The 14,524-nt window shown below is 38.6% G+C and overlaps 1 protein-coding gene across 1 annotated transcript in view; it reads left to right on the top strand.

The window, feature by feature from the left end:
- The window catches only part of LOC127453076 (CUB and sushi domain-containing protein 3-like), a 435,789-nt gene that overhangs the window by 125,045 nt on the left and 296,220 nt on the right, over nt 1-14,524 (top strand). Inside the window, 1 exon segment of the mRNA XM_051719109.1 lies at nt 9,147-9,259. Coding sequence (XP_051575069.1) covers nt 9,147-9,259 — 113 coding nt within the window.

A 14,524-nucleotide genomic window follows, 5' to 3' on the forward strand; every position in this document is an offset into this window, starting at 1 on the left:
TCTTTACAATTAGAATCTACTTTTATCATATTGTTTGTGCTTACTAGGACATATGCAGATAACACTGTAGTCAGACTTGTATCAACAAGTTATCTTTGTTAATACAGTTTAGCACATTATGTTCCCCGTACTGATAATGTCATTGGAGTTTAGCTGGTTGTTACAGTGTTAGTGGCCTTCATTTGCAGCCAGTTGTATTACTGCTTTGGTTTAACGCTCAAAATGGAGGTTTCGAGAATTTTTTTGTAATATGTAATGTCTGTAATTTCATGGCACACAAGCCAAATAGCTTATCTCCGAAAGTACAGACCCTTAAGTACACATCCTACCATCCATTCGGCCTAGCTGTGGAAGTCAAACATCACTATTACGATTACACTGCAAAAAAATAAAATAAATAAATAAAAAATAAAAAATATTTGTCTTGTTTTTCTGTAAAAATATCTAAACATTCTTAAAATGTGATTTATTTATTAGCAAGCAAATTAATATAGGTAATAAGTGACTTTGTGGCAGGGTATATTTACAGCTGCCAGCATTCATCTCCAATAATATGTAAGAAATTATATGTAAATTAGTTTAGGAATCTTGGCCGCATTCGACCACCATCATATGAAGGATAAATGACAAATGATCAGATTAGAAATCTGAATAAATTTCTCCACCATTAAATATGGAATATTTAATATCTGCTAATAATTGTAACGTAATTGCTGGCACTGGCAATTATGAAGACGAAGACGAATTGAAGGACCCAAGTGCAATTTATTAAATAAAAGTGAAATCCAAGAAAACCCTATCTATAAACTTGAAACCTAAACATGAACATGACATAAACTTGACCTGACATGAACAGCGTACCAAACATATACAATACTTCACAAAGGACAATGGAAAATATGAGGGTTTAAATACATGGACATGGGAGAACAAACCAATGAACAAACAGAACTCTAAACAAGATAATTAAACAATAAACCAATGAAAACAAGACACATGAACATGGAGGGAAAACAGGAATCACATGACATGAACCAGGAACTAGAATTTTCAAAATAAAAGACATGAAATATAAGAATCAACAAAATACACATGACATATCCCCCCCACTAAGGGGCGGCTCCCGACACCCCAACACATAAACAAAACACATAAAACATGACATAAATTTCAAAGTTCAGTAGGGAGCTGGGGGGTGGTCTTGAGGCATGGCTTGGCAGAGCGTGGAGCATGGTATCAGGGTGGAGCCTGTGGGGGGTGAAGCCATGAGAGGCTCGAGGGGCGGAGCCATGGAAGGCGGAGCTGCTCAGATGTGGCCATGACATGGCATGAAACAGACTCAGGCATGGCTGTGACGTGGCATGGAGCAGGCTCAGGCATGGCTGTGATGTGGCATGGAGCAGGCTCAGGCGTGGCTGTGACACGGCATGGAGCAGGCTCAGGCGTGGCTGTGATGTGCCATGGAGCAGGCTCAGGCGTGGCTGTGACATGGCATGGAGCAGGCTCAGGTGTGGCTGTGACGTGGCATGGAGCAGGCTCAGGCGTGGCTGTGACGTGGCATGGAGCAGGCTGAGGCATTGCTGTGACATGGCATGGAGCAGGCTGAGGTGTTGCTGTGACATGGCATGGAGCAGGCTGAGGCATTGGGGAAAAAGATGGTGCTAGCTCAGTGACCATGATGAAGAACTCTGGCTTGGCAGCCATGACGTGGAACTCTGGCTTGGCGGCCATGACGTGAAACTCTGGCTCGGCGGCCATGTCGAGGAACTCTGGCTCAGCATCCGCCTCCCCCACAGTGAACATAGAACCAGTGATATGCAGGGCAAGGTCGATATACTGAGCGAGGCTGAGGGAACTGCGACCGCCAGGCATAAAAGGCTAATTTAGTCCAAATCGGAAACAGTCTTTGAGGGCAACCTCATTAAATTCCACCTGGCAGGCCAGAGCGCAAAAGTTGTAAGAACATTACTTTATGTATTGCTGCTTGGATGTGAAGCACAGCCAAAATCAGGCATTTGATTTTGAAAATAAGGGGCTTTATAAGTGAGTCGCTTGCCAGACGTTATTTAACACTAATAGAGGTGGAAGCTTTTGCTCTTTCAGCACATTGATTGGTTTGGATACAGTGTCACTGCAATTCTGTGCAAATTTTTTAATGGTGCTTAATTACCGAAGCATCTATCTATCTATTTGTCTGTCTGTTTGTCTGTCTGTCTGTCTTTTGACCATCTATCCATCCATATGACTTATGCACTCTATGCCAACTCTTTTGAAACCATAAAGTAGTTTTGTGTGATTAACATACCAAAATTGAAGTCATTGTTCTCAATTGTTCTCATAATTCTCAAATCTTAAATCTCAAGATGTGTCATATGACATATAAGAACTCATGATCGATCTATCTATCTATCTATCTATCTATCTATCTATCTATCTATCTATCTATCTATCTATCTATCTGTCTGTCTGTCTGTCTGTCTGTCTGTCTGTCTATCTGTCTGTCTGTCTGTCTGTCTGCCTGTCTGTCTCTTGACCATCTATCCATCCATTTGTCCGTCCGTCCAACCATCCGTCTGCCTGTCTTTCTGTCTGTCTGTAAAAAAAAATATAAAAGTCAAGTTTGTTAGTGTTGCTTTTTATCTTTAACTTTTGCCATCTCTTTTCTTTCTATAATACCCTCTTCAGAAAGACAGGGGGAGTTAGATTGAGAGAGAGAGAGAGAGAGAGAGAGAGAGAGAGAGAGAGAGAAGAGAGAGAGAGAGAGAAAGAGAGAGAGAATCAATTTCCTGCATGCCATTGGTGGTTGATTTATTTGTGCCTTTACAATTAGAATCTACTTTTATCATATTGTCTGGGTCAGCACACACTAGGACATATGCAAATACTATTTTCATGGCCATCGAAAAAAATATCACAAATATGTTGAATTGACGAGATTATTTATCAAAATATACTACAGTCAAATTATGTTCTAATACAAACAAGACTTTATTGTTAATCTATAACATTAAAAACTAAACTAACACATAGACAAACATAAAACAGGTTGGTGAGTGAACTGTAACAAAATGTGAATGGAAAGGACCTGTAACAGAAAATGGACCTTTATGGAGTCTATAAGCCAGGCCCTGAGAACCATCAATACTTAATTTATTATATCTCAAATTGCATTCAGGTTACACAAAGTATTTAAATAAAACACCAGCACTCTCTAGCAAAAGTCTGGAGGTGTACTTGCATTTCGTTGCATTGCTTTGGTTCTTTGGCTCTTTGGCTGGGACAGTAGAAAGGTCTGGTTGTTCTCCGTCAATGTTTTTGGATGCCGGATAGTTCGGTGCTGGAATGATCAGGTGGGGCTTTGAAGCGAGGCCTCCAGCAAGGGAGACTCGTGACTCCCCATCATGTGTGTAAGTCGTAGCACAGAGAAGATAACTTTTCTCGGAACTTTGTGTTCCGAGCTTTCCTGAACTCTACATTGTGTGGAACAATGGGCAGAAGGGCGCTGAAGCAAAGCCAGCCGAAGAAGGGCTAAGACAAGTGCAAGAGCCAAGATAGAAGAGAGGTCTGGTCTTTAATGAACCAAAGAGAGCGCATGTTACGCCACTCCTTGTCTGTCTTCACTGGCTGCCGGTTGCTGCACATATCAAATTCAAGGCTCTGATGCTGGCAAACAGAAGAGTCACTGGGTCTGCTCTAGCATACCTAAAATCATTTCTGCAGAGCTATGTTCCCACCAGAAGCCTGCGGTCGGCTAAGGCAGTGGTTCCCAACCATGTTCCTGGAGGCCCCCCAACACTACACATTTTGGATATCTCCCTAATCAAAAACACCTGATTCAACTCATCAGCTCATTAGTGGAGACTCCAAAACTTGAATTGGATGTGTCAGAAAAGGGAGATATACTAAATGTGCAGTATTGCGGGCCTCCAGGAACAGGGTTGGGAACCACTGGGCTAAGGAATGTCGCCTTGATGTATCAACACAAAGAGGCACCAAATCACTTTCCCGGACTTTCAGCTTCATTGTACCACATTGGTGGAATGACCTTCCCAATTCCATCCATGAAGCTGACTCACTTTCTGTCTTCAAAAAATGGCTAAAAACACATCTTTTCCATGAGCACTTAACCAGTCACAAAAAAAATTAAATAAAAATAAAAATAAAATGTGGCACTTTAATCTGTCTTGAATACTATTATTCTGATGCTAGTAAAACTTTGTAATATGGCACTTTTCGTACCAATGTCTCCTTAAGATGATTCGCTTATAATGTATTCCTCTTTTGTAAGTTGCTATGGTTAAAAGCGTCTGCCAAATGAATAAATGTAAATATAAAAGTAAATGAGTAGAGATGAGAGATTCGTCCTAAGCAGGGAGGTTTTGTAGAGTTGAGGTTGGCCGCACCCCAAAGGTGTCTTGAGCCAATCAGTAGTGTCTTTTGCTGGGTCACATGGTCATTTCTGTCCTCCCCTCAAGATAATTAATTTAAGGCCCATTGTGTATGAAGATTTCTGTTTCCTATTCAAAATAGGGCAATTTTAATCATGAACATTTATATAACTAAATCACTAAGGAATATTAGCAAATAACCTTCATCACCACCCTCCCTGGTCTGTCATCTGTCCCTCAGCCTGGCCCCTTCCTTTCCCCTGGTCTTCCCCACTCACCCCCTCCTTGATTAGCATAAAATTACAGTAAAGTAAGTTTTGCGATTGTGTCAAAGTTCCTGGATTAAGATGAGATGTCCTGATATGTGTATACACTTAAAAAGTTCATTTGTACATTTGAAGTTATGAGCAGATCATTAGTTTTGTGTCCTGCTAAAAGGAGTTCAATGGTTCAGATCCAGTGCGTGTCTGTTCAATCTCTCTGTCTTGAACAATGTGCTTTAATTTTAAGTGTAGCAAACTGGTCCAAGGACAAAGAAGCCTTAGTCTAGGATTATATGCTTTCCATTGCAATCCTGTGGGTTTCTTGGGAGAGTCTCTTGCAAATGGTCGAGATGGCCATGTCATGTGATGACCATTAATTGTGGGGGTATTTCCTGATTTATAACATGAGTGAGGAGGAGTCTGAAGGAAGGTTATGTGCTATCCTGAAAAGTTTCCTTTGTTCAGATGATGGTTGACACTCAACAGAGCAGCTTTTATGGACTCTTTTAAGGCCTCAGGCTCATTTAAGCCCGATTTTGGTAGACTGTTGTGCATCAGCAGGGCAGAGTCTCTAATTTATGACATTGAGGAATTTTTGGGGCCTCTCTGTGTCTTAGTTTAGTAGAAAAATGAACTTCTTTTCACTTTGAATTAAGTTATTTTTTTCTTGCCCCATTGGCAAATAGTTTTTTCTTGTTTTAAGCATAAATCTCTCTAAATTCTGTTTTATTTCTCTCAAAACAAGACTTAAAATCTTATGCCATTTTGCTTGTCAAGTAAATAAAGCACATTTTAAGAATGTTTAGATATTTTTATTTGAAAATAAGAAAAAAATATTTATCTTGAAAATATTTTTTTTTGCAGTGTACTCATACTGAGTTAGGGTTTTGAACAAACCCCTATCCTTAAGTATTAAACTTTAGTGCATAACTCATCCCTGACAATATCTGCTACAGACATGAACAAACCACAAGCTTTTTGCGAATAAAAATATATATTTTGAAAAATCCCATAGACTAACACTGACAGAGGGACCCAAGCCATATCTAGGGACAAGAATATCGTAGAGACTTAGGTCTGGGATCATTTGACCTGGGGTATTAAGCAACCACCTAGCAACCACCCACAACACATTGGCAACCAACCAGAACACCCTAGTAACCACAAAGCAGCATGCTAAAAACACTTCAAACTCAATAGTGACCACATATCAATGCCCTGACAACCACACAAATTACCTTAGAAACCACCCAAAAAACCTTAGCAACCACCCTGAATATCCTAGCAACTGCATATCATTGTCCTATCATTACCCTAACCACTCAGAACAGCTTAGCAACTACAGCACAAAACAATTCCCTGGCAACCATCCAAAACAACCTAGCAACCACCATGAACATCCCAGAAACCACATATTGTCACATTGTTGCTGTTACTGCTACTTTTAGTGTTTTGTTGTGAAACTAGCAAATTATACATTGGATCACTGGTGAAGGTTATTGGTGCTGAAGTCTCAGAAATGTAAGAGCAGCGTAGTTCTAGCGGGAAGACTAGCAGCTGTACATCATTGCACCATTAGCTAGGTAACTCTTAGCCAATCACATGTAAGCCAATGCCTTATAAGTCTGCTCACAATCTATCACATTGCGTTTCAGTGTGCTAACACTGTAACCTCCACTACCCCACCACCACCAGTTGAGAGTCCTGCACAGGGGTAGGCTCCTCGCCCCTGCCTCCTATCTCCAGCAGGATATGACGGTTCCGAGTACAGTTTCTTCAGACCGCCAAACGGGGCTGATGCCAAAGAGAGACATTACATTTCTGTTTTATATTCATCAAATAAATGTCATTCTAAATTTCACTCAAGTCTGTGAGTCTTCCTGATAGAACTTTTTATTACCGTGCAGGGCAAGTGAAATCATTGGGGCGTCTTTTGGGTCACATTGAAAATTGGATACAGGTTTTACCGGGCGTAAATGGAATGAAGTTTCTGTTCTTTTCACATCAATTTTATAAATGAACAAAATCTCTCTCATTTGCCCTTTTCAACATTACAAATTTGACAACTGTTTCAGACTCTAGTATGAGCTTCCTTTTTCTTCAAAAAGCGATTTCATTGCCGGATCTCACTTATCTAATTTCAGTCCTGTCTTTCATTGACAGGCATCAAGGCCAAGCATGCTCGAATTCTCTCCAGAGCTTTACTTCGAAAGGAGTCTTTCTAGAAAGTCTATGACGGCTGAAATTGTTTAGCCTTGAAATAGTTGAATTTTACTGTCACACTCGATTGGCTCAAAGTTATGGCCAAGCCTTGAGGTGTTTGCAAATGAGAGGAAACAACAGATCTGTTGTTAGCGGCTGCTTTTATGTCATTTACATCTCAGTAAATAGCACAGTGATTTATAAAGGTCATATTTTATGGCATGTTAACTCTCAAATGCCTGCTTTAGGATGGGCTTCCTAGTGCTCTTTTCCAACTCACTGTATCTTGTAAAAAGTAAAATGATGGTACTATGGTAAAGTGATGGTAAGAAATGGTAATACCACAGTACTTTTCTACTTCAAAGAATTCCGTAAGATTACTGTGGTACATGTCCAAAACATGGTATTAAAATGTATTATGATAAAAAAAAGCCCCCATAGTATTACAATGACAAATGGCGACTACCAAAAAAATGTAAAGGTAAATAAATAAATAAATAAACATCATACTTTATTACCATGGTACACAATCCAAAAATCATGATGTTACCATTGTAACTCATCTGAGAAATTATTACCTTGTATTAAAATCATGGTTTTATCATGGTACATGTATATATATATAAAATGGATTACCATGGTACTATCCCCTAAAAGCTGGTGTACCATGGCAAATGTCCAAAAAAAAAAAAGTATTATTATTCACTTGTTTGAGAAACTATGGATTTATCATGGTACATGAACAAAAAAACTGTTGGAATACAATGGTACCATGTCCCAAAAAGCAGATTAGCATGGTACATGTTCATAAAAAAAATAAAATAAATAAAAAATAAAACATAGTATTACCATGGTAAATGTCCAAAAAACATGGTATAACCATAATAACTTGTCTGAGAAACTATGGTATTATCATGATACATGTGTAATGGTAGCCAGCTGGTAGGTAGCTGTGCAGTGTGTAAACCTCACTCCCTTAGCCTCAAGAGGCACTCTAGCAATGGACACCAGGGGCTGTAACCTTTATCCTCCTTTTTAGCGTGCCCACCTCCCATACCAGAGACACCGGTTCGAGTCCTGTTGGGAGCGGGTCAAGCAGGACCGGTTACACATGTCCAAAAAATATAGTAGTACCATGGTACTTTTTTGGTAATTTTTATTAGTAAGAGAATTTTCTGGAGAAAATTGTGAACACAGAATGATAAATACATTTGTAAACTGTGTTAACCAACCAAAGTTAAGTATGTCATATTAATGATTATAAAGTGCTCTTAAAAAATTATTATACTACATTTATCCATATTTTTTTTTTGTCAATATACTGTCAGTAAATCAATACTTGAGGGAAAAAAATATCAAAAGATGGTTTTGAGTGTGTAGGAGAAACCTGCTTACAGCAGCAAACACTCACTTAAAGAGGTGTTGCGTAAGAGGGCAGAGCTCACAAATGCTTCCCACATACTTATTTTTTATATATGATTTATTTTTGCTCTTTTTTTTTATTAAAGCCCTCTCAGCAGATAAGTTTAGCAGCCGTCAGTATTATTTTGCCAGATAATTTTTTTATTTTATTTTTTCTCAGAGATTGCTACCTCAAAGTGTTGGAGAATCTATCTCAGTTATTTTGTTCCTAAACATTTATATATATATATATATATATATATATATATATATATATATATATATATATATATATATATATATATATATATATTAAAAAAAGTTTGCTAGATTTACTCTGCTAACTTGAGGTGAAAATGTGTCATCCAACTCTCTGAAAAGGATCCATCCTCACTTCAGTTTAAATGGGAAGGATAATTACATAACCCAGTGGTATGATGTCTTCTGTTTCTTGTTCTTGCATATTTAACTTATTTATGTTGTCTTCCAAAGAACAAAATAACAAATGCTATTCTATAAATCTGTAGTGTATATTTGTCCTTGACTTTACCCAACCATTTAGAATAAGTCGAAAGATAATTTCCGGAATTTTAAATTTATCACAAGTTAGTGGTAGTTACCACTAAATATAATAATGCATTTTACAGAAATGGTCTTGGTGCTTATGTACTCCTTTGCACAAAAGATCAGATGTCTTCCTTTCACACAAGATGTTCTTTGGAAAATTCTCAAATCATGCTGGATAACATGGATCATCAGGTTTTGCACAAACTTTTGGAGTCCATTAAAGCAAAAGGGACACATATCAATTAGCAAGAATTTATGAAAGTAAAGTTTATTTATTATGTTAACTGACGGCACCTTTAAACATTTCTGTGCATCTTCATTACAGGTTATCAGGAATAAATATTCCTGTGCCCATAGTAAGCAACGAGAACTGGTTACGGCTTCATTTTGTAACAGACAACAGTCATCGACATAAAGGATTCAGCGCTCAGTATCAAGGTACATTTTAAATATTGGTATAAATATGGCATGATTCACAATGTTTTCCTGGCTCCTAAGTCTATTTATTGATTAAGGGAAATCTTTATTTGTTTATTTTTTTTATTTCTCAATTAGGAGTTTTAAAATCTGATGAGATGAGTGAATCTTACCCAAAATAGTTTCAGTCCAAAATAAAACAAACAAACAAAATGAGAGCAATTAAAATAAGAGGAAGAACTGACATTTTGCATAAGGAAAATTTTTGACAATTATGATATTTTGCATTTGGACATTATTTTCATGAAAATTAAGCATATTTCCCCAAAAATATCATTACCACAATGCCTGCGGCATCTTTTGTAATTCTAATTAATCTCAATTCGGTAACACTTTACAGTAAAGACCCATTTGCTAACATTAGTTAACAAAATGTGTTAACAAACTAACAATGAACAGTACTTTGACAGCATTTATTAATCTTAGTCAATGTTAATTTCAACATATACTAATACATTTGTTTTGTTTTTAAATTTAAATTTTATTTATGTATTTATTTTTTTTATTTTTTTATTCCAACAAAGACAAGAATAGATTTAACAACATAATTATACATACAGAATCAACTTAAAACCTTTTAAGTCTCTTTAAAACCCTTTAAGACCAAGCCTGTACAATCTAGAGGGGGTCCAATAGACTCGATGTAAAATCTTAAATTGCATAAGACGCACCCTTGCATCTCTAGATGTAGACTTGACATTTTTTAGAATCCTAGTCCACAGTTCCTCCTCCAATACCAAGCCTAAATATTTCTTCCATAATCTCTTAAGAGAAGTTGAAGCTCCGTCCCCCAGACTCGGAATTAGCAGGGTTATACACTGATGCCTCATGACCTTTTCCAAAAGCAGTAATCACCACTTCCAGAGTATCTGCCACTTTAGGGGGGTGTAAGCTACTCCCAAAAACAGTACAGAGCAGATGGTGCAGCTGTAAATACCTAAAGAACTGCAATCTGGGAATCCTAAAATTTTGAACCATATTTTCAAAGGATCTCAACACTCATCTCTCATATAGGTCACAAAGCGTATTAACCTCCCTCACAATCCATTCTTACCAGCAGAGAGGGGACTTATTAATATGTAATTTTGGGTTCATCCATATGCTCGAGGCCACATTTAAATAAATATCCGAATTAAACACTCTGGACACTTTCGTCCATACTGGGTGCAAATGCGCAATAACAGGGTGCAACTTAACTTCTCCGGTTAGTTTGATAGAAAGGCTTTGCAGTGGTGAAATTGGGGCAAGAACTTCCTGTTCAATACAAAACCAGGGAGAGGCTCTCTCAGGTGGAAGTGACCAATGAGCCAAATGTCTGAGACTGAATGCATAATAATAAAACAAAATCTTGGGTAGGCCTTTCCCACCTTTGTCAGTCGGCCTATGCAGTTTACTGAAATGTAATCTGGGACGTTTACCATTCCAAATGAAGGTCTTTGCTTTGCTATCAAATTGCTTGAAATAAGAGAGGGGGACATCTACAGGGAGAGATTGTAGCAGGTAGTTGAATTTTGGAATACAATTCATTTTAATAACATTAACCTTTCCAATCATAGATAAATGTAATGAAGCCCACCTGCCCACATCGCTCGAATAACTTTTTATTAAATGGTCAAAATTAACTCTAACTAAATCATGTAAATTTGCTGGGAATAAAATTCCCAAATACTTAATGCCCTGCTTGGGCCACTGGAAGGTGCCCGGCTGAAAAGCTGTTACCAGGCAGTATGCTGTCAGAGCCAAAGCTTCAGATTTAGACCAATTAACTCTGTATCCTGAGAACTTAGAAAAGGAATTAATAATTCTATGGAGCCAAGGCACAGATCTAAAGGGGTCGGAGACGAATAATAAAATATCATCTGCGTAAAGCAAAAGCTTATGCACCACACCTCCCGCCATCACCCCTGGAAAATCATCCTCCTTTCTTATCGCGGCTGCTAATGGTTCCAGGGCAAGACAGAACAATAATGGGGAAAGAGGGTAACCCTGCCAAGTGCTCCTATCCAGAGTAAAATAATCTGAAATTAATCCATTTGTTTGTACCACAATACTGGGTGTCTATGAAGTAACTTAATCCATCCAATAAACGTACTCCCAAACCTGTACATTTCCAAAATCTTACAAAGATAATCCTATTCTACCATTTCAAATGCATTTTTGGCATCAAGTGAGATGGCCATGACCGGAGTCTGATCATTCACCATTGACCACATGATATTGATGAAACGTGTAATGTTATCAGAAGAGCTGCGGCCCCGAATAAATCCCACCTGATCTGTATGTATAAGAGATGTCATAACTTTACTTAATCAGTTAGCCAGAATTTTTGTCAATATTTTAACATCTAGCTGGATCAGGGAAATTGGATGGTAACTCTTACACTCGCTTGGATCTTTGTCCTTTTTAAGAATCAGACTGATCCGGGCTTGTGTCATGGTTGGCGGAAGCTTTCAATTCTTTAATGATTCCGTAAAATTTCGAACAAAAGAGGAGCCAGTTCTGTAGCATTAGATCTAAAAAATTCAGCAGTAAAACCATCTGGCCCCAGAGACTTGCCTGTAGGCAAGGCCTTAATTACCTCGCCAAGCTTCTCCAAGGTTGTCTCAGAATCAAGAGAATGTTTTTGCTCAGTCATCAGTTTAGGAATTTCTAATGGTTCCACACAGTTTCTAATATCCTCATCAGTAGACAAAGACGTGGAACTATAGATATCATGATAGAATTCTTTAAAAGCATTATAAATATCAATGGCCGAGGTAAATATTTCACCTCCAGCAGATTTCACTGAGGGAATGGTAGAAAAAGACTCTCTCTGTTTTATATATCCAGCCAAAAGCTTCCCTGCTTTGTCCCCTGACTCAAAATATGACTGTCTTGCCCTGAATAGCCAAAACTCCACCTTCCTCGACAAAATTGTGTTATATCTGTATTTCAATAGGGTCAATTCTCTGAGGCCATCAGACGACATTCGGCGCTTCAGCTAATATTCCCTTCCAACTCCACGAGTTCCCGTGTTTTGGATTTTTTATGAATGAGGCAAACTGTATGATCTGACCCCTAAAAACCGACTTAAGTGTCTCCCAATCCATGCCCACAGAGGATACTGAGGTCCAGTTGGTCTCCATATAGACACTGATTTCAGCCTTTAGCATTTGTTAGAATTCAGGATTTTACAAAAGGGATACACTAAAATGCCAACTATATGATATAAATGTATGGACTGATGAAAAAAATGTATAGTCCATACCAGATGGGTTCAAAAGTCTCCAAATATCTGTAAGACCAAGATCCTACACATCCTGTGAAGCGTCATTGTTGCTCTAGGGGGCTTACACACTTTTGCTTCACTAAAGTCCACAGAGTCCATCAAAAGATTAAAGTCTTCTCCCAATATTATATCATGAGGGGTGCCAGCTGCTTGCAACATCCCTTCAAGATCTATAAAAAAGCCCTGATCATCAGCATTAGGTACGTAAATATTAGCCAAAATCAACCGTTGCCCCTGAATTTTGGCTAAAACAATAATGACTCTTCCTAATTTATCTTTAATCTGTTTGAGACATTTGAATTGTAGATGTTTATTTATCAATGTAATGACTCCTCTGCTCTTACTTTAGGCAGCACTAAAGCAAACATGCCCACCCCATATCTTCCCAAATTTTTCAGCTTCCTTCACGAATAGATGCATTTCTTGAAGAAACACTATATCATATTTCTTACGTTTAAGAAAAGAAATAACCTTTCTTCATTTATGGGGTGCCCTAACCCATTCACATTCCACATGGAGAGAGACAATCCACTCATATTAACATTTGACATTTTGACATATTATAAAAAATAGATTGTGTGTCAAAAATAAAATGATAAAGACTGCATTCCAACATTAGAGCAACAAACAAACCCCAAAGTTCCCTCAGAACAAAAACAAAAAAACAAAAAACAAAAACAGAAAAAAGAAAATTGTGCGCATTAACCCCGCGCATGACAGCGCCAACCGGCATCCATCCCTCTAAACACAAACAGTCCATGTACTCCTACGAGAGCCCCCGTGACAACTTTGCCATTGGATTGCTCAAGTCCGGTGATTCTATACAAATTTTGTGAGACATAATTACACAACAGAAAATAATCTATAAATCAAACTCCAGCCAATAGGCAGGATAAACAAAAAGACTAGTAGATTCATCCACATAACTGATCTGAAGGTGTGTTCCGCCACAAAACAAACTCCAGCTGCTTTCGGAACCAGCACAAAAAAAAAAAAAAAGGAAGGAAGGCCATTCAGTTTCCTCGGGCAGTCAAACGAATGTTCAGTGAGCCGGCTGTTTCATGAGTGTAACACATGCCCTAATCACTCTAATGATTTGCAAGAAATATTCCACAAAACAAACTCCATCCAATAGGAGGCACAAGCACACAGAACATGCAGATTCATCCACATACTGTCCCGAAGGAGTGTTATTCCACAAACCATACTCCAGCCGCTAGGCGGAACCAGCACAAAAAGAAACAAAGAAGGTGCCCAGTTCCCTCGGACAGTCAAGTGAATGTTTAGTGAGTCAGGTCCACTCGGCTGCATCACACAATGACTTACTCAGTCTTTGACTTTATGAAGGACAGTGCTTGCTGTGGGTATGCAAATATTTTGCAGCCATCCTTAGCATCTATTCTCAATTTGGCTGGGAACATCAGTGCAAAAGAAACCTTCCATTGATGTAAGAGTTTCTTGCATTCCTTGAATCGATCACGTTTCTCTCTTGTCGAATTTGCAAAATCTGGGAACAAGAAAATTATGTGGTTCTTCCAAGAAAGCCTTCCTTAACTCCTCGCCTTGCGTAACACAAGATCTTTATCGGATGATCTCAGAAATTTGGCCAGAATTGATCGGGGCCTGTCTCCCTCAGCGGATCTCTGAGCTGGGTCTCTGTGAGCTCGCTCGATTTCCAGCTTATGGCCTGTTATGTCGAGCAGACTCGGGAAGAGCTCCTCTAGCAATTTCACCATATCTCGGCCTTCTTTGTTCTCAGGAATTCCAACAATTCGGACGTTGTTTCACTGATTACGATTCTCAAAGTCTTCCAACTTTTCCCAAATGCATTCCAAATCTATCTTGGTCGCTAGCGGATTAGCAGATAATTACCACTCCGATGACTCCAGATAATCGATCCGTCAGACCGTCCAAATTGAGTCCCTGGTCTGCGGCCCTGTCTGGGGTATCAGCTTGAG

The sequence above is a fragment of the Myxocyprinus asiaticus genome, chromosome 15 (genome assembly GCF_019703515.2).
Source record: "Myxocyprinus asiaticus isolate MX2 ecotype Aquarium Trade chromosome 15, UBuf_Myxa_2, whole genome shotgun sequence".
Taxonomy (NCBI): domain Eukaryota; kingdom Metazoa; phylum Chordata; class Actinopteri; order Cypriniformes; family Catostomidae; genus Myxocyprinus; species Myxocyprinus asiaticus.